Genomic DNA, 22,903 nt, shown 5'->3' on the forward strand with positions numbered 1-22,903 from the left:
TGGCAATCACTTGGTAACCAGAAAAACATTCTTGCCATCTGTTATGGCTCAAGATGTTTGGCATATAGCAATAATGGTGACTGACATTAGTGTATCAAAGTTTGCTTTGAAAATTGAGGTTTGCGCCTAATAAAAAAGGAAGCTGAACCTTACTTCAATCCTCATGACTCCTGTCCAAATTGTTTTTCACCCATTCAAATCATCCCTAGCAGTCAACTTAATTGTTTTTTTTGGAACAGTGAAGAGCGCCCTTGTTCTACTGAAACCACATGTAGCCATCCAAATTAAATATGGTTAAAAAAGCCACACAGGACAGACCAATATTTACCAGTTTCACTCAACCATTGAAACAAATTTTTATTAATATGGGGAGTTTGGACTGTGCTGGATATGTCAAAACAAAATACAGCATTAGAACCCCACAATGTAGACTTTCAAACTAGCTGTGAGAAATTGGCTTTATTAAAAACAGCAAGTCCATTCATATAAACTGAATTACTAGAGACATGGTGTTTAAAAATCAAAATATATAACAAAATAATACATTAAACACCACACTAGCACAGGCTTGCACCTAAAAGTAAGCCTTTTCTGCTCTAACAATGTTTACTAAAATGTATTTACCAAAAAGGACTGAACAAATGTGGGAATGCCACTGGACAAAATAAGGAATTATGCATTACGATCTATGCGGACATCAATTTCTCTACCGTTGATTTTTATTCCATTCATTAGTCTGCAAGACTTCTCTGCAGTTTCTGGAGAGTCATATCTTACAGTCCCGCAGCCTTTAGATTTGCCATTCTCCATTTTTATCTCTGCAAACATAACCCGACCTACAGAAGAAAAAAAAATAGTTGAGAATGAAGTCATTAATATATTTGAAGAGAAAAAAACCCCACCACCTCAGGACACTGATGAATTCAAAGTTTGTATTTCACTACAAATTTAACCTACCACACTGGCTGAACTTCTCCTTTAGTTTTTGCCATGTTAAGTCAAATGGGAGCTAAAAGTGGAAAAATAGAATAGTAAAAACCTTAGCATAATATAAACACACTTCTACTAAAGGAAAAAAATAAGCTGGCAACTCCTTACGTTTCTAACAAATATTTGACATCCTTTGTTCCCTCGCTCTCTTAAGCCGCCGCCACCTCCTCCTAGTGGAGTGGAACCAAACCCTCCAAATCCTCGGTCCATATCCATGGGTCTGTCCAAGCCACCCCCAATGCGATCAAAACTGGAGCTCATTCTGTCCATGCCAAGCCCCATACTCATGCTATTCACAGCACTCATTCCAGAACCTAAAAAAAAGTTCACATACAACATTGTTACTTTACCATATATATTCAAAGCTGGGGTTTAAGTACGATTTCTTGTGATATGAACACTTCTGGGCATTAGGGTTATGACAATTTACTTTAGTATCTTTATTCCATTTTCAGTAACCTGAAGAGGGATTGCTTGTATCCCAAAGTCTAAAAGCAGGAGGGTTTTGACTAGATTCAGTGCAGCTTATAGTATAATTCTTGTGATCAACCAGTTTACTAACTAAATATTGTTTTTTTAAGACAAGGGTGGAAACTATATATTAGAAGCAAAGATGTTGTACATTATACACTTTAATCACCTATCCATATGATAGGTGATGCGTGAGCAGTAGTTGTCTCACTGCTGACATCCCCACCTATCATACTTTTCACCTATCCTGGTAGAAAAAAAGTTTTAGGACAGCTGCAGTGCAGGTGGCTGAAAGAAACCCAGTCATTGCAAGACAGAAAACACAAAATGTGAGCAAAATACTTACTCATGCCAGATCCTAGAGGACCAAGTGAAGAGGAGCCCATCCCACCAAAGCTTCCAACCATAGCACTACCTTAAAAACAAAAATAAGCACACTTTTAACAAGGTTTTTGATGACCAATAGAGGGTATTTTCACATGTAGTGGAAATGCTGTAGTAAAATATTTACAAGTGTTGTAGATTGGATTTTAAAAGAAATCCATTCCACATCCTGCAGAGCAAATCTGCTGCGTAAACTCACCTACACTGCAGATTTCACTTTTTCAAATGATGGGGCAAAATCTTTGGTGATTCTACTACAGAACTCCCCACCAGTTGGTATGTATTTGCAAAAATTCACATGGTGTGAAAACACACTAACAGCAGAAAGTCATATATACACTAATATTCAGAGTTTAAAAAAAATGATTTTTTTAAATCTTGCACTATAGATGATTGGATGAAAAAAAACAGAAATGGAAGTGGGCTGTACATTTACTGTAATTTAGAGAAAAGTCTAGAATAGCATCAACTTACTCATTCCTCCAAATGAATCTCCAAAGCCACGACTTAAACCAATGTCACTTCGACTGAAGTCTCTTTCCATGCTGCTTCCCATGCCTCCTCTGTACATGTCTAAATTACACAGTGTGTGTTAAATAAAAGTTTATTTTACATCCAAGTAGTTCAATTTATATGTCAGCTCCTTACCTCCCATGCTGCTTGCCATGCTTCCCATGCCTGCCATGCTGCTGGACATGCTTCCACTCATGCCAGATCCTATACTGCCCCTGAAGTCATCAACACCACCCATTCCTACATGGAAATAAAATAAATATTCAGCAAAACCGCACAAAAAAAAATTTGAAGTGCTGGGTCAAGATTGTGAAATGTACCAACAATCAAAAGGATAAATGATAAGCTTCTTATTGGTGGGGATCTAACCATGAACAGCAGCAGGGGTGTCAGAGTCCAATTTAAATGGAGCGGCAGTTAAGCAGGTGTACCGCCACTACAACTCTATAGGACTGCTGAAGAGAAGCCGAATATAGAGCTTTGATATCTACAGCAGTCTGAAAGTAGAATGAGGGCAGCAGTTGGCATATTCAATTGCTGTTCCATTCAAATGGAGAACTGAGACCAATATAATAAAGGTCATTCCTCAGAGATCAGACACGTACCAACTATCTCATAAGGCTGTTCACATGAGCTGTCTTTTTGAATTAAAAAAAAAAAAAAAAGTTTTAAAACACCTACCGACTATTTATTTAGGTACTTTAAAGGGGTTTGTCCCATTCCTAGCAGTATTGCTGAAGTGGACAGCTCCATACATTGCCTGCAGTACTAACCTGGGCTAATGTGTAGAGTCCTAATGAAGTGAGTGGGATAAATGTAAGAAAAAAAAATGTGGTTATAGGCACAATCCCATTTAACTCGGAGGCACGAGACATGTTTTTGAGCTCGACCCCTGTGTTTTTATTAAAAATTAGTCCGCATATAATAAAGTTTCGGGCCGTTGCGCCCCTTCATCAGTATTTTAGCTGGGGATACACAGCCAGCATTGGAGTGTTCTCTTTGCAGTCAGCTCCTCCGCAAAGGGAACACTCCAATGCTGGCTGTGAATCCCCAGCTAAAATACTGAGGAAGGGGAGCAACGGCCCAAAACTATTATATGCGGACTAATTTTTAATAAAAACAGAGGAGTCAAGCTCAAAAACATGTCTCGTGCCTCCAAGTTAAGTGGGATTGTGCCTATAACCACATTTTCCTACATTTATCTCATGTTCTTCCACATCCCCTTTGGAAGGTGACGTTTAGTGGATTCACTCCCAGACATAGAATAAAGGGAGGAGGAGGGGAAAAAAACTTCAAACCAAAACATCAGTATATAGATTTGCTCCACTCCTTTTTTCTTCTCATCTTTCATTAGCTAATGAAGTGAATGGAACTAACAGCGAGACAGCTAGAAGTGGGTCAAACCTCTAAGTGCTGATTAAGCTGTTAAAACGCTTAGTTTTCAAGGGTAGTTATATTTACATATTTTTTCATTGTTTTAAAATCATGTAATTTGTCAATACCATGACTCGATTACTTGCACACGGATCATGATTGCTGGGTTCTTCAGTTTTGGCGATTGTGTGAAGTGTGTATGAACCCTGCAAATCAGTTTTTTGGTTTTTTTGGGGGGTGGGTGTTTGCATCCAAGGCCACACAGGCATTTTTTTACAGCGTTGTCAAAAATGCATGACAACGCTGCTGAAACCCTAGTAAAACGCAGCGTTAAAAAACGCGGCGTTTCTGCAAACGCCTGTGTCAGGGAGGCCTAAGGCAACACAAATTTTTTTTCTATATAAACTCTACACTGATGGGGTGGGGTGGGAGGAAATGCATTTCAGTTACAAGTATAGTGTGTCTACTTCAAAAACCTGAAAATATTTTTAAGTTTATAAGTTAATTTGTGTGTGAATATTTTGCAGGCAGTACAAGAGCTACACTGTTTTACAATATATAATATACACCACATACCTGTCATTCGGCTCACTCCACTAAATCCTGACATATTGCTTATTCCATCCATGCCACCAAATCCACTAGCTGCTGGAGGCAGGAGAAAAACCAAAATAAAATTAATATAAGTGTCAATTCTTACTACTGTTGTAAAAGTTTAAGTAAATTTCAAAAACCCAAAATGTGAAAACACTAACCTCCCATTCTACTCATTCCACCAAAGCCGCCAGGGCCATCCATACCTAAAAAAGAAACCAAGAGTGACCATTACCTTCTTTGTAAAATTTTAGTACCTTTGGTGTGACTAAATGTTATATACTTGCCTGATGGACCCATGCTGCCCATTCCACAACCCATTCCAATTTGCGTTGCACTAATTGGCTGTCCACCGGGTCCAAGTCCCATGCCTATGCCTCCTAGCCCACCTGAAGGGGGGAAAAAGGTTATGAAAGTCATAATTGAGCTATGACATTAGCCTTTTTTTCCCTGACTGCACCAGTTTTACTAAAAGTGGAAATTTGAAGGAAAAAAAAAAAAAAAAAAGTGAAAAGCATCTGTAAGCTTTCCACCCACAGCTTTTTAGCATTTAAAACATGGTGACTTTTCAATGAATGTGAATTACTGGTTAGCACTGCTTACAATGCTGGTGTTCTAGGTTCAAAGCTTACCAAGGGCAACATCACCTTTGAAAAACGCCATATAGCCATCACTCTTGGTCAGATTTGAACCTACAACTACAGCACTGTAAGGAAGCAGTGATAACAAATTAGCCACCATGCCGGTTCTACTTTCTGGAGGATGAGGGAGGAGAAGAACAAGAAAGCCTGAACAAAGTCCATGCAGATGTGGCGCTTGGTCAAATTTGACCCTAGAGCTTCAGTCTAACAGTGGTAATAGACCAAGCCACAAGGAAGGAGAAAGCAGCTTGATGGGTTCATTCTCTGCACTGCGCATGTGGGGCGGTGCGCCAGCTGGCACATCCGTAGCACAGCGAAGACGACATCGCACAGGTGCGCGGGAGTCCGATTCCACTGAGATCTCGGTCGGAATCCTTTTTAGGCCAAATGCATATTGCCGGGTTGAACAGTCAGCAGATTAGTTTTGCACATCTAGGAGATAGGTCCAACAGAAACTAAGCTGCTGAATGGAACCACAAACTGTCAGTTGGTCACAAAAGGGCATGCCATGATCTGCCAAAAAAAGACTACACCAAGAAACGAGCACGTTGCCATCTCCTCCCCCATTTTCTACTTACGAGGTAACTGAGGGGCTTTTTCCATGGCATGGAAGTCATCTGGAGGAAGAGATTTGTCATCCTAATAAAAGAACCAACAAAGGTTTTGGAAATATAAAAGTGATTAGGTTATACATCCGAAACATCTTTTACGTGCCGCTTTTTGGCTTGCAATGCACTGTACGTACCATTTTTACATGCATAGGGCGATCAAATAAAAACTGTCCATTGAACATAGCTGAGAGAAATTGGTTAAGGAATAGTCATTCCACTGCAACATTGTTAAATTATCCCTTACCAACTTACTCCTGAATGTGCGTTAGGAACAGCCAATTTACATTTTCATATCAAATATTTCGCATTTGAAGCTAGTTTGCAAAAAAAAAGGTAGAAAAGACAGCAACTATATACACAGTGTATCGTAATACATATTATACACAATGTATATATACTTTCCGATGGAAAATTTCACATCCCATCTTAAGGCATAATTAGACAATTATTGTCACTTAAAAGCCGTCTTGAGCGATAATCGTGTGCAACTGCACTTACATCGTGCAGTTTTCGTTAAGCTGAACGATGAGCCTCATCAGGGATTCCCAACGGGATACAGCTGATACTATTGTATCAGCTGTATCCCACTCCCCGATGACAGGTTGGGTATGAAAAACAGAGCTGTGTTCTCCATACCTCGCTCGGAGCATTTGGCTGTATAACAGCCAGGTGCTCTGAGCAGAGAACAGCTGGATGCAGAAGACAAGTGTCCCCGCTTGTCTTCTGCATCCTCCGCTCGGAGCGCAAGGTAATCGCTCAACGTTTGAGTGATCACCCTACGCTGTAAACGACAATTATCGCTCAAAAGACATCTTTTGACCGATAATCGTTATCTAAATGGGCCTTTACAGACCATTTAAACGTAATGATTGGCTGCAATCCTGCAAAATTTGTTCAAACGAACGAATACGAGTGTTAATTGGTCAGTGTAAATGCGGGAGTGAGGGTTGGGGTGGGGGTGGAGAACCCCACTCACTATTCGTTAACTTGTTATCTCTGACTTTCAGTCAGCATAAAAACTATTGCTGGCTTCTTGCTATGTGTAAATGTGCTCAGTGCTCAGAAGGTGAAGCACTGAGTGAGAAGCCAGCAGAACCGGACGTCAGTGATCGTGAAGTTGTTTAAACGACTATCAGCCTGTGTGAAAGGGCCATTACAAAGTTTACCCAATGTGTCCACTGCCTCTGGTTATATATGATCAGTTTCTCAGTCCCAAAAGCATAAACTCCACCAGTATAGTATACTGGAGCGCTTCCCCATTTTGGAGGCCTGTCAATAATACATACAATGGAAGCAGATTGCTCAAGTCAGCACAGGACAGATTAAGTAGACATTCAATCAACAGAACACCAACATAACAAGTATGCACACAAGCTTTTTCTTAAGTGATTTTAAGAGGAAGCTTTTAATCTAGCAGTAATTTAATAATCACGTTTAACAAATGTTGCTGTAGCATATTTTGAAAGCCAAAAGGATTTCTAAATGCTGAGGTCTTGCCTAGAAATACAACTAGCAAAAAAGTTCTATAAACACACTACTGCCTACATATCAGCCAGATAAACATTCAAAAATAAAAAGGATACAGATGGCTTGCACTGCTTCTATAGCTTGTTCAAAGGTGACTGTTCCCATTCCTCGGCTTTTGCCATCCTTGTCCTCCTTTATATCTGCCCTCTTCACATTGCCAGCTATGCTAAATACTTCTTTCAATTTCTTCCAACCAACTTTAAAGTCAAGCTGTGAAAAAAAGAGGGGGAGTGTGATTTTTGGTTTAAATTCAGAGTTAAATCAGAAGAGCAAAGTTCCTAAGGCCTCAAGTCCACGGGGAAATTCAGGCCCACACAGATTCCCTATGCAAAATCCTGCAGCGGGTCCCCCCTGCCCCACACACGAGACCAAGAAATTAGATCTACTTTTACCTGTTCGAACGCTGAATCTGCCCAGCGTCACGGCCAGATCTTCTTTCTGCGACCCGGCGGATGTGCTCAGCACACCGGCAGCATGCCGCTCGCATGCGCCGTGCAGTATTTCTTTTTTTGAACTCCTGCTTTCACGCGGTCCCGTGGCACAGCACAAATACAGCTGCGGCTGCGCCGCGGGACCAGACGACTTCCATAGGCTTCAATGAAAGCTGCAGGAGCTGTTTGTGTGGGAGACCAACACAAAATGGAGTATGCTGTGGGCGCTTTCCTGCATGTGCGATCCGCGCGCCAAGAAAAAAAAAAACGGCATCCGCAGGTATTTAATTACCTGCAGGTGTCCAATGATTCCCTATGGGTGCGGATCACATGTGCGGGACACCCGCGCCAATTTACAAATTCTATTTTGCCCGTAAACATTGGGCCTAATCAGCTCAAATAATGGTATCAGTAACAGTGGCCTTATATGAGGAAATGCTACATTTCAATGTGTTGTAACTTTGTAAATGTACAAGTGTGAAAAAACCTCAGTATGATTGAATGTAAACATGTAGCAGATGACATTTCAGATAATCATCCATCTACTTTAAGGTATTGTAACTTGGGGAATGCAGCCAGTGTAAAGAAAATACTCACAAAAGGAGGATCTACCCCAAAAATAAGCCCTACCCCGATATAACACACACACACACACACACACACACACACACACGCGGTCCCTCCCGACGGTTTCTGTTGCTCTTGCTTCAGTCTTCAGCAGCTGACAGAACATTGTTTCCGGGTAATGGAGATTGTAAACCCTGTTTCCAGGAATTGATGGCTGTGATTGGCTTAGCTGTGGCACTCGAAAACCAATCACAGCCATCGCTTCCTGGAGGCGCAGTTTACAGACTTACCAAGAAGCAATTTTCTGTCAGCTCCCGAGGACTGAAGCAAGAGCTCTGGAGACCAGGAGGGACCCAGACGGCACCTGCTAAGTATAAGACATCCTCTGAAAATAAGACCCAGTGCTTCTTTTGGTTGCCAAACTTTAATATAAGACAGGGTCTTCATTTCTAGGGAAACACTGAAGTCCAAGCAAGCACTATGACTGTTGTAGCCAGTAGCCACAGCAGTCATGTGCCCTACTACTGTCAGGAGCACTGGAAGTAAAGATGCCAGGAGTATGGCACTTGACAGCCACTAACAGGCTGCAGTGGTCACCAGTAGTAGAAAAAGTAACTGCGGTCTGTTAGTTTGTCCAGGGAAAGTGAATGGCAAGTACCTGTTCTGATTTTGTGCTTTACAAAATGGTTTTAAAAGAAAACTAAAGAATGTCAGACAACCCCTATAAACAAAAAAGGACAGCTGGAAAGAATTCAACCATACAAGTCCAACTAAATCAATATCTGAAGTAGTGTGTGTTAGGGCCTATAAGTTATTCATACAACTTCCATTCTAAAGAAGAAAATCAGTTAAGTAACACATACATTTGCAACAAAAACTGTTGTTCCGAGTCTTCCAGCTCTTAATGCACTGATAATTTCAGGTGGGATGTTAGGATTGTTAACAATTGATGGAGGGAGATTCATTAGGCCAGGACCCATGTCTGTGTTATGACCTCCAGGAAATGGACCTCCACCACGCTGCAACACTCTGCGTGCATGCTCTCCGTCTGGATCCTACAAACAGAAGGTTATAAAGTCTTAACACGCATTATCAGAGCTACTGTACTCTATGCAGGACTTATGTACAAGATCGTCATTCATTAAAAAAAAAAAAAAAAAAAAAAAAAAAAAGGTAGATGAAAACCATTATGGTACTAAATGTTTTAACTCCTAAAAACAAGTTCTTACTGCTTTGATGTTAAGAGGTCGTCCATTTAGATCATATTTATTCATTACATCAATGGCCATTGTTACAAATTCCATGTCTCTAAACTCCACCACACTGCAAGAGGGAAAAAAACAGAGCTATAAAAACCACGCAACACAGTATAAAAAAACATAAAATGACACTATTTGCACAAGGAAAAGATAAAAACCAACTTACCCACAACCCTAAATCCAAAACGTCACATGAGAGAAGAGAAAATAACAAAAAACGAAAAAAAGATAAGTCAGTACATCAATAGTGTGACACAAACTGGCAAACAATTTTGCTGTAGGTGAACTTTACTGGACATATGGAGTATAAAAATGACTATTTAGAATGGGCCTTTTGCCACTTACAAAATGTCACAACATTTTCTCCTAGATTTACGCTTTATACAACTATAGCATCCAAATTCAAATTCCATTAATTAGAAAAAAGTTCAACTTTTAGCATTAATAAGTGCACAAAAGTTTCAAAAATAAAAAATGATCCTGGGATACAAATTAGTCTCCTAGACCATAACCAATGACTCGCTTGTCTCATCAGAAAAATGGAAGCCTGAACCTGTTTATTCAGTTTCAATTTAAGAGTCTAGCTCAATGACTCGAAACATTTACAGCACTGACAGTTGCGCAGCCTCGCAAGCCACAACAGGTATTTCAAAAATATATTCTAGACAAATGCAGTACAATCCCAAGAACTGTCAGATTTGCCAGTGAATTTTAGCAAAGAACAAGTTAAAGGACCAGTATAAAGAACCTTACATACGTCTGCATTGAGCTTTTAGCAGCAAACAAGAATTGTTCAAGAAAATGCTTAGAAACAATGGAAATGCAACCTCGTGCAATTTGGATGGAGAGTAGCAGGCAGTGAGCCTTGGAACATTCATACTGCAATACAGTATAGAAAAATGAAACTTACTTTCCAAATAAAAACTTGTACAGTGAAAACTGATGAGGGACTTTACACCTCAAACAGCATGTTGCCCACGGCACTTACCCTTGATTTTCCTTCAGCATCCTTAAAGAGCTCCACGTATGTAACCTCACCAACTACATAAGACATACAAAGGGAAAATACCAAGAAACAAAGCATTTAACACCAGTCACTTTACTGTGCCCTGTGCACAGCTCTACAGAACAAATGACCTATTATTCACCAACACTCGGACACAGAACCAGCATACCAATTGTCATTTAGCTACTTGACAGGATTGCAAAGCAGCCACATTGTCGAGAGCAATACAATCTACCAGATTTTTACACCTCATTACTGTATGTACGGTATTTTGGTATGATATAGTTGGTGAACAAGTTCAAATATGAAAATAGTCCCTAAGCAACTTGTTTATGTAAACATTAGAACGTTAAATAAAGAGGTTTTCATCCGACTCACAACAACTGTTTTAAGGTGACTTTCTACCTGAATGTCTTCAATGGTAAAGATTAGATCCAAATTAACAAAGTCAATGCGTTTCACAGCAAGCTACAAGCAAAGAAATACAGTGAATAAAAACCAATCAAATAGTCATGTCACCTTACAACAGAGACACCAGACAATTACAAATGTTACAAGGTTGAACACGCTACCGTGACGCCAAGGTTTACATTTTGGCTTTTAGCCAATTCCACTAAAAATCTTGTAGGACAAATAAATCCCACCCAACCCAAATTTGGTAGTAATTAAGCCAATTTCACAACTGCAGCAGGCACTAAACAAGAACTGCACAACGACAGCCTTGCCAGAAACAATATCACCAAAATTGCCCCTTACAATATGTCACTACATGACAAACAAGCAATCACTGCTTTTACGTTTATCAGAACAGTTTACATTATTGGCCTGTTCCCTCACAATTACTGCAGCACATTTAATGCCATCATTGTGTAAGCCAATACTTTTCAGTTGGCTAGGATTTTAGTTACTGTAAATTTAAATTAAGTACTTTACCTGGATTACCTGCTGAATCAAGGCTTTGGGAACAGTTAAGAAAACATTTATGGGTGGAAATGCGTTAATTTCAGAGCCATTTACCTCTGTCCCTCATGAGGTCCTTGATGGCTTGCCACTTCATGTCATAAGGAATATTGCTGATGAATACTCTATTGCGGCTCTGACCCTTCTTGTCACCACCAGAGGCAGATTTCTCTTTTCCATATGGATGAAATCTGTTTCCCTTTCGGTTACCCCCAGATTTTTCCTTTAGTGGCTTATCTTCTTTACTAGACTCTTCATTATCCCTATGTTAGGGGAGACACACATTAACATAATAGTCATTGCTCAGTTATTGTCCCTGGTGTGATATTAGATAAAGTGTGAAGGGTTAAAAAAAAACAAAAAAACACATGCACAACCCAGCCTAAATATAAAGCCTCAACCTGTTCCTTTACTATTGTGCAGTACCCCATCAGCAATAGCGACAACTCAAGTTCATAGCAGTTTGACAAAACAAACCTGTATCTGATCTAGTGGTCTGACCTCTGCAACAAACTGTTGCTAAGAGCCTATGGCTTTAGTATGCTATGCCGCTTCATCCCATGTATCAATGTGTGAGAAGATCTCAAAAGAGAGAAGCAGGAAAAGGTCTCATCTAAGAAACCCCTTTCCTTCCATATGAGATCAAATCTAGATTTGAGCACAAAAGACTGACCTCAACAACAGCCTTAGGGCTCCTGCACCCTTGCATTTTTCTTGCGCGTTTTTTCATGCGATTGTCAATGGACTTTCTAATTTAAAAAATGTATCGCACAAAAATTGCAAAGCACCAACTTGTGATGCGTTTTTAACATTAGAAAAACCCAATGACAAATCTCGTAAAAAAAATGCAGCGATATCGCAGCGTTAAAGAGACACAAGTGGCCTTAGGGGGCCTTTCCACATCGCTGCGTTTTTTTAAACGCGATTGTCAATGGGACTTTCTAATGTTAAAAACGCAACGCAATGCAATTGCGTTTTTGGTGCGTTGCGTTAACATTAGAAAGTCCCATTGACAATCGCATTTAAAAAAAACGCAGCGATAAAAAAAGGCTAGTGGAAAGGAGCCCTAGCCTTAGAGCACTTTTACAAGGGAAAACCGAGGATGCTTAAGAGAGATTGCCACCTACTTTTTGCCCTATAAATTAAGCTTATGGCCCATTTACACATAACGATTGTCACTCAAAATTCAAATTAAAGTGCGCGATAATAGTCATGCCTAGACGCGAAGCAGTCACGCACTATTTGCCACAGTTTCAGCCTACATAAAAATAAACGCTGGTTCGCTGATTTCTCGTTACGTTTAAACTCTCCCCACTCAGTGTTTCACATAGGATGTATAGCACTGAACGAGAAGTTAACGATTCTCAGCAATGATCTGCGTGTTTAAACATCCTGCACAAGCAGCTAGCAGTGACATCACTCGCTTGTGCACTCGTTTAAACAATCAACCCACGTAAAAGGGGAATTCTGCACTGAAAGTAGGTGACCTGCTGAGTCTAGTGATGCAAGAGTAGCTTACCTTGCAGTCTGGACAGCAGGTTCAAGCAAAGCAATCTCTTCCTGTCCACTTCTAATAATATTCCAGCAATTCCAAAAGTCTTGAGATAGCATGTTGGAGCCGAAAAGTTCTCTGTAAGGTTATATATCTATTAGGGCTCGGTCACACGAGCGCTGTCCGCGCAGTATAGCCGCGTGCAAAGACCGCGACTATACTGCTCTAAAGAATGGATGAATAGGCCAATTCCAGCTACTTGAGGTAGCCCGTTCACACGATCTGAGGTGCGTGATGCGTGCTTTCCAGCTCCCATAGGATTGTATGGAAAGCACGCAGTAAAGATAAAGACAGGTCCCATCTTTGCACGAACCACAGAGCCAAGATGCGGTTTCGCACTCGCATGTCCTACCTTTGTTAGGTGCGCAAATTTAGTGTGTAACCATCATTCACGTGAATACTTCTTTAGGAACCTATTTGTTTCTGTAGAAGCACGTCCTGTGCACTACTCTAATGCGTGCAGACAGCGTTCGTTTGAACGAGGCCTTAGGCTAACTTCACACAAGCGAGTGCAACATCAGGCCGTAAGTCACTTTGGGGAAGTAGCGATCCTCTGTGGTAGCGATTTACCCATGGTTTTCAATGAGGAAGCCTCGCCTCGCATGGTGTGCACCTAACAATGCTGCTGCTGGCCCCATAAAAAAAAAAAAAAGGGAAACGCTACAATTTGTTTCCTGCATCGCACCGCAATGCAGGAAAACATCGCTCATGTGTACGAGTCCATTCATAAGAATGGTGCGCATAGCCGTGCATCTCGCAACGCACAATTCTCGCGCAATTTTCTCGCCCGTATGAAGCCAGCCATAGGCTACATTCACAGATGAACGCGATATCAGGCAGAGAAGTTTGGGCTGATATCATGCTTGCCAATGTACGTTTTTCACGTGAATGTGAGGTAGTTTTGAATTTAAAAAAAAAACAAACCTCAACAGTTCTGTGAAATTGCAATCCTCAGGCGCGCGTTTCACATGCATTAGAAGATCACAAGAGTCTCCTATTGATTTCAATGAGAAACATCACACGGCACAAGAGTGCCATGTGTGGCCTTTTGAGGTCCCATTGAAAACAATGGGAAGGCAGTTCTGAGGGATCATCAAAAGAAAAAAAAAAAAAAAACCAGCAGCATGTTCTATCCTCGCAGCACAACGAACACACTCACGTCAATAATTCCATTTTAAAAAAATGGAGTTCGTATTTATAACGCACAAAACCCACAATTCCTGCCTGTGTGAATAAGACCTTAGGCTATGGCCACATGTTGCGAAATTTCCACTGTAGATTGTAATACAGATTTCACCCCCTGATGAAGCTGCACAGCATACATTGCACATTTGACAGATTAAAATCCACACAGTTCAACTTACTCTGCAGCATGTGGACAAGATTTCTTGAAACCTCATCCACATCACTTATACTGCAAAACACTGCAGATTTCCACTACGTGTGAACATATTACCGTATTTTCCGGCGTATAAGACGACCCCCAACTGTCGACTTATACACCAGATACACACTGTAGAAGAGAAAAAATACTCACCTTCTGCGGTGCTACTGCAGGCTGTCGCTCCCTCCTCCACGCCGACAGAGCATTGCTTGAATGCCCTGCCTCCGGAAAGCTAATGCTCTGATTGGGTAACTCAACGCGGCATCAGCCAATGAAAGCTGGTGCTGTGTTAGGCCAGCTGTCCACGGGAGCAGGAGCTGTCGGTGAATCTCCACCGGTCAGCCCTATTTAATAGACAGGCTGACCATGGAGAATCGGGGCGATTTGCAGCATGTTGCGAATGCCCGCCGCGAGCGGAGAATCGCAAGGATTCTCCGCGCGTGGACAGCACTTTCCATAGCAATGCTATGGGAAGCGTCGGCCAGCGTGTTTCGCCCCGCTGAGTTAGCCAATCCGAGCATTAGCTTTATGGGGGCAGGGCATTCAAGCCCCACATCCAGAAAGCAATGCTCTGTCAGTGTGGATGAGGGAGCGACAGCCTGCAGCAGTGCCGCAGGAGGAGTGTATAGCTTTTTTTTCTACAGCGTATTTTCGGCATATAAGACGACCCCCGACTTTGGAGAAGTTTTCCTGGGTTAAAAAGTAGTCTTATACGCCGGAAAATACGGTACTTTTGAACCCTATTTAGAGTTTTTGCATGCAGATTCTATGACGAAATTCGTGTGGGGGTCAAATTGGTACGTCAATTCTTGATGCCATTTCCACATTAAGTGGCTACATGTGGATCTGCCCCATCAAATGGGGCCAAATCCACGTGAAATTCCATTGCACGTTAAAATGGAAATCCACAGCAGATATCCAAGGGTGGCCTTCAAATTATGCAGATCTGAGATGGATATTATCTGTGTGAATAAAGCCTAAGGCTGACCGTGCACGGGCGTTATTGCTATGGAAAGCGCAGCGAACAGTGCATTATGGCAGCGCATTTAGACAACGATTATCACTGAAAAGATGGCTTTTGAGCGATAATCATTGTGTCTAAATGGGCCTTTAAGTACTGCTGCCTTTAGTGTTTAGTTTATTTATAACAAAAGGGTAAACACAGGGAGGAGGATACCCCCATCCAAAGGCTATAAATACAATGAATGCAAAGATGTGCAACACAAATACAAAGTCAAGCGAACTATTAGGCCTCCTGTTCACGGGCGATCAAGATGCGGAATCCGCACGAAAGTCGCAATTCAAGCCGCCCATAGGGAAGCATGGGCATCCGCACCTGTTGCAAAGTATGCAAATTTGTTTTGTGAACCTTTTGTTGTGGAAAACAAATCGCAGCATGCTCCATTGTACCGCGGATTCCATTGAAGTCAATTGACATCGCAGCCGGGCCATGAAAAAGGAGTTTAAAACAACAACAACAACAAAAAAAGAAAAAGAAAGTGTAGTGCGCATATGCTCCGGCACACCTCTTTAGTGCAGAAAAAAAGACAAAAAACGACCTGGTCAGGTATAAACAGCACAATACATGCACAAGCCGGCGTTGGTTTTTATGCCGGCTGAAACTGGACAAGCAAAACTTATGATTCTCACTTGTCATTCGCCGTTTGTCTGCAACAAATCTGAATGATATTCAGTGTCGTTTGTTAGAACAATTCTCTTAACGATAATCATTCCGTCTACATAGGGCATTAGACAGGATTAGAAAAGCTACCTCAGTATGCTGCAAGCTTCTACCAGTGGAGGCTCCAGCATTTTATCCGTTAAGAGTTCATTTACACCGGTGAATGGTTCTCATGCCTTACGCAGCGGTTTCACAGACCGAAACTGTGCGTATTTACGTTATATTAAATTTAAAGGGGTTGTCCCGCGAAAGCAAGTGGGGGTATACACTTCTGTGTGGCCATATTAATGCACTTTGTAATATACATCGTGCATTAAATATGAGCCATACAGAAGTTATTCACTTACCCACTCCGTTGCTGGCGTCCCCGTCTCCATGGCTCCGTCTAATTTCAGCGTCTAATCGCCCGATTGGACGCGCTTGCGCAGAAGGGTCTTCTCCCTTCTGGTCGGTCTGGGCACGAGCGGCATTCTGGCTCCGCCCCTTCTACGTGTCATCACGTAGCTCCGCCCCGTCACGTGTGCCGATTCCAGCCAATCAAGAGGCTAGAATCGGCAATGGACCGCACAGAGCCCGCGGTGCACCATGGGAGAAGACCGCGGTGCACCATGGGAGAAGACCGCGGTGCACCATAGGGAAAGAACCGGCGGCCATCTTTAAAAGAAGAAAAGAAAATGCTGCGCGAACTGGGAAGGAGGTAAGAGATTTTTTTTTTTTTAATTACAAACGGTATTGATTTTAACGGGGCAGAATGCGGGAGTAGGTTGAAAAAAAAAATTTGCATTTCGCCGCGGGACAACCCCTTTAATACTGCGATTTCTTTCATACCCCAATGCAAATCAACAGGGTTTCAGCATTCTGTTTTAAGCCGCTTGCACACAAACGAGTTGCATTGCATAATCCGCGGTCGGCACCACAGCAAATACCATTCATAGAATGCTATGGGAAAATCGCTTCATTCTACACATGAGCAGAAACCCAATGCTGACAGCACTTGACTATTTAATGACAACTAGTGGTAGACAGTAAGCTTACCTGTGGGTGAATGTGTAAGAGCTAGAAAGGCTTGTTCCCTTGCCTGGGACAACAAAGTGGAATCACAATTTATTTCATCCAGGTTTAGGAAAAAGGCGCTACTCCAAGGAGTTTATAAGTAATGCCAAGTCCATCACATACAATAGATCTAGGAATTATCTGTCTGATGCAACCAGTTTTGGAGGCTCAATTGTTTTTTCCACTCCTTATAATGTTCATTTTTTCTACCATTACAAAAATGATACTAAATAATCTGCCTATATAAGGCCAAGATGATTATTTTATTGGGCCCACATCCTGGATTGTGGACATTCATCCTGTCATAAGGGCTCCTACTACTAGTAATAAAATCTCTTGCAGTTTAAATACAAAAAGCCGGCTTAGATGGCAAGATTGTTTGCAATGCGGTGGTAACATGTAACAATTGATGATACGAGAAAAAGATTTTCAATCTTTCAACAATTCTACATGTGGCCATATCGGTCTTTATGAATTGTAATTCTTCTTACAGTGTGTTTCATAGTATTCACTGAATGTTATCTTCACGAAAACTAGAACCACATTTCATCTGATTGGGCGTATGACAAAAACTGCGCTCTGTGTGGAGCTACCCACCATTTTCTTGTTACGTTCGCACTGCAGACATCTCATATCCCTAAGGTCACTATCACACACGGTAAAACACCATGTTTCAAACATGGCGTTATACTGCGATCTCAAACAGCTTTTTCGAATGCGCGCTAAAGCATTTTTTAAGCACACTCCAATACAACAATGAGGAGAGTTAAAAAGTGCTAAGATACTAAAATAGAGTAGACAGCATTCGAAAAAGAGTGTTTAAAACATCTGCATTGGAACGCTAGTCTGCGAAGCCCCATTTAAATCAATGGCGGAGTTTAACAACGTTTAGCACGGTGTTTGAAATGCCGCACTGAACGCTGTGAAAAATTAGTGAGTGAGAGTGGCCTAAGGCTTTATTGGCATCGGGAAGGTGCTCAGTCCTGCTCAGGGTGGCAAAGATTTCCAAAAGGTGTAACCTACAGACTGATCATGTATTTTATTGATTTAATGAAGTGAGCATACCGGTAATTTCCATTTGCATGTTTTGGGGAGGTACATACATTTGCCTATTCAGGTCATATCTTTGACCATTTATTGTCTGTACAGTAGTGTAGGCTATGAATGGATAACATCTGTGCTCAGGGTTTCTCATGCAGCGCTTTTTTCCCCCAGTATTTTGTGCCCGATCTGCAGCAGAACCTCCAACCAGCGCAGACGTAAAACCACTAAGGCTCTGAGCTAGCTGAAGGCAGGGCCAATATTTGCAGTCATGTGCACATGGGTCTCTTCATGCAGTTTTCAAGAATTTTTACAGAAATACTTGTGGATTGTAGCTGGATTTTGTTTATTCAGGACACAGCGCTAATCGCGATAAAAAAAACATTATGAGAGAGCGGCCTTAGTCCAGGCTCGCACGAATAAGTCGGATTCTGCTGACGGATATCCGCAGCAGAAGACCTGCGTGTGATTGCGGAAAGAAATTGTGAATGGACACATTTCTGCGGTTTTCGACGCAGATGTACGCATGTGGACAGAAAACTTACAAGCAGTGAATGACACCAGACAGTAGCAGTCTACTGGCCTGGTAAAAATTCTCTTGGCTTTTCTATCTAGCCTCCAGCTGCAAGCAATTCTGCCGCCCATATTCAATGTTAATTGCGTGTGGGCAGCGGGTCGCATACAGCCATAGACATCCATGAGGAATCTGCATTAACATAGAGCATGCTATGACTTATTCCACTCGCGGAAACCACAATTTGTGCCCGCAGATGTGGAGAAAGCTTCAAAATTAGGCTTTTTTTCACAGTGTTTTAGCGGGTGTTTGAAACACCCGCTAAAAAAACGCCGCACTGAGCCTCCATTGATTTCAATGGGGCTTCTCACACAAGCGTTTTAAACGCGGCACCAGATGAACGCTGCCTGCTTTAGTGTGTTGCAGTGCTTTAACACACATCACCCGTTGCATTAATGGGGTGTTAAAAACAGTGTTGAGCGCATTTTAAAAAAAACCCTTTCCAAAGCTGTAAGGGCTCCTGCACACTGGGGAGGGGTGATACGGGGTGGTGATTCACGGCCTGGTAACGCCTCACAAACCTTCTGAAAACTTGTGGATGCGAGGCGTTTTCACATAGAAACAGCCTTGCATCCCTGTGGGGGTTCCCTTCATCCTCGCCGCATCTGTCACAGCAGCGGCAGGAGATCCCAATGTTCGCCCATTGTTTTCAATGGGGCCGGCGCTACTGCTGCCAACAGCCTCGCACCGCTGCAGGGCTGAAGGAATCCCCCATTGCAGCGGGTGATCGTGATCTTCTCCCACTGATTTAAATGGGAGAAATCGCAAGAGGAAAGGAGCGGCTGCAATTTTCTTTCCATGCAGCATCGCAGGAGTGGAAACATGACAAGTGTGAAGGAAACCATTTGTTTCATAATCATGAGTTTTCACTCACCTGGTTTTCTTGCCAGTGTGAAGGCGCCCTAAAATGTGGCATTTCTACAAAGGCCTATGTGAGAGTGGCCTGAAGGATACCCGCAGCGGAGGGTGACCGGCTGGGATCTGTGGAGCGTGCGCTCCTATCCACCAACTCCTGCTGCGCACTGCTGTCTCTTTGCACAGAATGGCTTCTGAGATGTGCAAAACCCCGCTTGGTCAGAAGCCTTTCTACACAGAGCAGCAGATCCACAGATCCCAGCTGATCACTGAATATGGAGATAGGAGGTGCAGGTGCCATTTCCACTCTACAGCGGAGTTGGTCGATCCGCTAGCAGCAAGTAGCTTTAGAGCCGACTACAGCTCTTCAAGGCAATGGGACATTCCTGCAGCACACAGGCCGAGGGCTACAGGTTAGCAGCACCCTGCAATGTGGCTCCTGAGATGGGAATACCTCTTTAGCAACGGTTACCGCCAGAGAACTTGGCCCTATGCAGACAGCGGCTTCACCTGCGGCCTACAGCACACCGGCGAGGAGCCCGGGCAGCCGCACTCACCTGCGGCCTCAGCAGGTAACCAGCCGGCCGCTCACCTGCGGCCTACAACACACTGTTAGGCGCTCCGGCAGCCGCGCTCACCTGTGGCCTCAGCGGGTAACCAGCCGGTCGCTCTCACCTACGGCCTACAGCACACTGGCGAGGCACCCCGGCATCCGCTCTCATCGGCGGCCTCAGCGGGTAACCAGCCGGCCGCTCACCGCAGCACTGACGTCATCCGAGTCATGTCGGCGCGAGCGGGGAGCGCGGCCCGCACTGAGGTCCAACTGCCAGTCACACGGCCGGCAGGTAGTACGGACTCCTAGAGCTGAGGTGAAAGCCCGCCATTCCCGCCTGCACGATACACCAGCCTTATTACACACGGCGCCCCCCCTTCCCCCTCGTGCAGCCGGCCGCCATTGTGTGTGCACCTACTTCTTCACCCCGTTGGAGGTGCTCTCCTCCGCCATGCTCGCGTCACACTGGTCGTCGCACACGCTGTTGTTTTCGCTGCCATTGTTCAGGGCGTCCTGCGAGTCGTGCTGGTCGAGCTCCGCCATAGTTCTCCGCTGATGGAAACCTTCACACAGCGCGGCCGTCGGGCAAAGAAAAGGTTCAAAAGGCCGGAACGTCTCCTCTTCACCAACTGCGCAACCAATGCGAGTCCTCGCGAGAACTCAGGCCCCGCCCACGGGATCTGCGGCTCACACAACTTTATTGTCCGCGCGCCGTGCGCACCCTGCGAGGACAATAGAGGGAAGATGGAGCCGGGAGGAGGATTGGGTTTCCTGGTGACGTGTAGCTTCCATGTCCCTCACTCTGCGTGTTCCGCAGGAGGACAGACAGGGGAAATAGGCCAAAACTGTACAATTGTCAGCATTACAGTAACAGAAATCATACGAAATTCTCAAAACAGAAGAAAAACGTTTGCAAAAACACTACTTTTTGGGGTTTATATTAGGCTATGAAATTGCGATATTGGGCTATGAAATCCGGCCGCAGATCGCGCTCGCAAAAGTGCGATTTATCCGCGGCTGCAAAGCGTTTTTCTATCAAAACCTCCCATCACTTTAGGTAAAGTAGCGATCCTCCGGCGCGGTTTTCAGCCGTGTTAGAAGATCGGCAAGTGCTTCCTATTGTTTTCACTGGGAAGCCTCGTATCACACTCGCATGATCCTCGCTCGCCGTGCGCTGGGTTTTACTGTCCCATTGAAAACAATGGGCGGCGCGTTCTGAGAAATACGAAAATATAGAGCGTGCCGTGATTTTTTTCCCGCTCATGTATAAGACTCCATTAAAAAAAATGGGGTCCATATTTGTGCGAGATGTGTACGTCTCACAATGCACACGATTACGTGATTTTCTTGGCTGTGCGAAAGCGACCTAAGTGCTACCAGCGGTCTGTTTTCCTTTAACGCATTCAAATCCAGTGTCGGCCCTCATCCAGCATTATGATTTCCCTGCGTAGCTCCCATGTCGGGCGAAGTCTGACACTTGTTTCTAAGAGTCCGCAGGACAGCGCTCCGATGTGGGAGGCTGCTCTACATATGTATGTTACAGTATACAGGACAGCGCTGCATCGGAGCGCTGTCCTGTATACTGTAACATACCTATGCAGAACCGCCTCCAACATCAGAGAGTATGTTAAGGCCCTTTTACTCGCAATGATTATCGCTCAAAATCCGGCCAAGCAGCCAAAAATGAGCGATAATCGTTACATGTAAACGCAGGCATCGCGCGGTTTTCGTTTGAACAATGGATTTCAGTTCACTTAAAATCCATCGTTCAACCGCTGAAAGACTGAGCAAATACGAGGGGCTGCTGATAAGTCTTTGGCTTTACCCAGAAAGAAACAAGATAGGAAGATGAAACTTTACATTTATTCCACATACTCTCCACTGATGTCAGCACACTTCTTACATCGGTATTCCAACTTCTGTAAGCCTTGCAAAAAGAAGGATTTCGGTTTGTTCCTCAAACCAGTCATCCGTAGCAGCCATGGCATCAGAAATGGTGTGAAATTTGGTACCCTTGAGGTGTTTCTTCAGGTTTGGAAACAGATGATAGTCGGAGGGAGCTAGATCTAGTGAATAAGGTGGGTGGTCAACCAGCTGGAAGCCTAGCTCCACCAGTTTTGCCGTGGTCGCTTGTGCAGTGTGAGCAGAGGCATTGTCTTGCAGGAGCAAGATTCCTTTGGACAGCTTGCTGCGCCCTTTGGCCTTCAGAGCTGCCTTCAATTGGTCCAAAAGTTCAATGTAATACCTTGCATTGATGGTGGAACCATTTTGAAGGTAGTGCACTAGCAGCACGCCCTCCTAATCCCAGAACACAGACGCCATCACCATAGTTGCTGATTTTTACACCCTGAACTTCTTTGGGCGAGGAGAACCACTGTGCCTCCACTCTTTTGACTGCTCCTTGGTTTCAGGTCTCATCCATAGTGACCAGTCGATCAAGGAAGTTCTTATCAGTCCGGAAACACTAACAAATGGACCGGGAAGTTTTTACTCGCATGCTTTTCTGATCTGTTGTCAAACATTTGGGGACCCACTTTGCAGATAGCTTCTTCATGATCAAATGTTCATGAATAATGACACAAACACGTTCACGAGAAATCCCCATGATGTCTGCTGTTCCTTTAGCTGAAATTGGCCGATTCTCCAGTATGAGGTTGTGCACAGCATCAACGATCTCCAGAACAACAACCTCTCTCGGTCGTCCAGGACGTTCCACATCATTGGTGCTGAAGTGGCCCGCTTTAAATTTGACAACCCAGTTCTTAACTGTAGAATATGAAGGGCATTGATCCCCCAATTTCTGCAATATATCACCATGAATATCCTTCGCGGACTTTCCTTGCAGAAACAAGAATTTTATCACTCCTCTGCTCTCATTTGCT

At 43.3% G+C, this 22,903-nt stretch overlaps 1 protein-coding gene across 1 annotated transcript; it reads right to left on the reverse strand.

Moving 5' to 3' along the window:
• Nucleotides 1-323: 323 nt before the first annotated feature.
• Nucleotides 324-20,684, reverse strand: MYEF2 (myelin expression factor 2). Its single transcript, XM_066592613.1, has 18 exons — nucleotides 20,440-20,684; nucleotides 11,386-11,591; nucleotides 10,351-10,403; nucleotides 9,529-9,536; nucleotides 9,333-9,426; nucleotides 8,967-9,158; nucleotides 7,162-7,315; nucleotides 5,713-5,762; nucleotides 5,546-5,606; nucleotides 4,614-4,715; nucleotides 4,488-4,532; nucleotides 4,309-4,380; nucleotides 2,494-2,598; nucleotides 2,320-2,418; nucleotides 1,808-1,876; nucleotides 1,099-1,304; nucleotides 958-1,009; nucleotides 324-836 (listed from the first exon to the last, which is right to left on the reverse strand). The coding sequence occupies exons 1-18, from the start codon at nucleotides 20,562-20,564 to the stop codon at nucleotides 673-675; spliced, it is 1,857 nt and encodes a 618-aa protein (XP_066448710.1). The 5' UTR covers nucleotides 20,565-20,684; the 3' UTR covers nucleotides 324-672.
• Between the last annotated feature and the right edge of the window lie 2,219 nt (nucleotides 20,685-22,903).

Source organism: Eleutherodactylus coqui, chromosome 2, assembly GCF_035609145.1.
Source record: "Eleutherodactylus coqui strain aEleCoq1 chromosome 2, aEleCoq1.hap1, whole genome shotgun sequence".
NCBI classification, from domain to species: Eukaryota; Metazoa; Chordata; class Amphibia; order Anura; family Eleutherodactylidae; genus Eleutherodactylus; species Eleutherodactylus coqui.

Coding starts and splice junctions, on each gene's coding strand:
- MYEF2 (XM_066592613.1), bottom strand. CDS start 20,564: ATGGCGGAGCTCGACCAGCACGACTCGCAGGACGCCCTGAACAATGGC. Junction 11,592..20,439: donor ACCTCCAACGGGGTGAAGAA/GTAGGTGCACAC, acceptor CCCCTAACATAG/GGATAATGAAGAGTCTAGTA. Junction 5,763..7,161: donor AGAAGCAGTGCAAGCCATCT/GTATCCTTTTTA, acceptor AATTTCTCTCAG/CTATGTTCAATGGACAGTTT.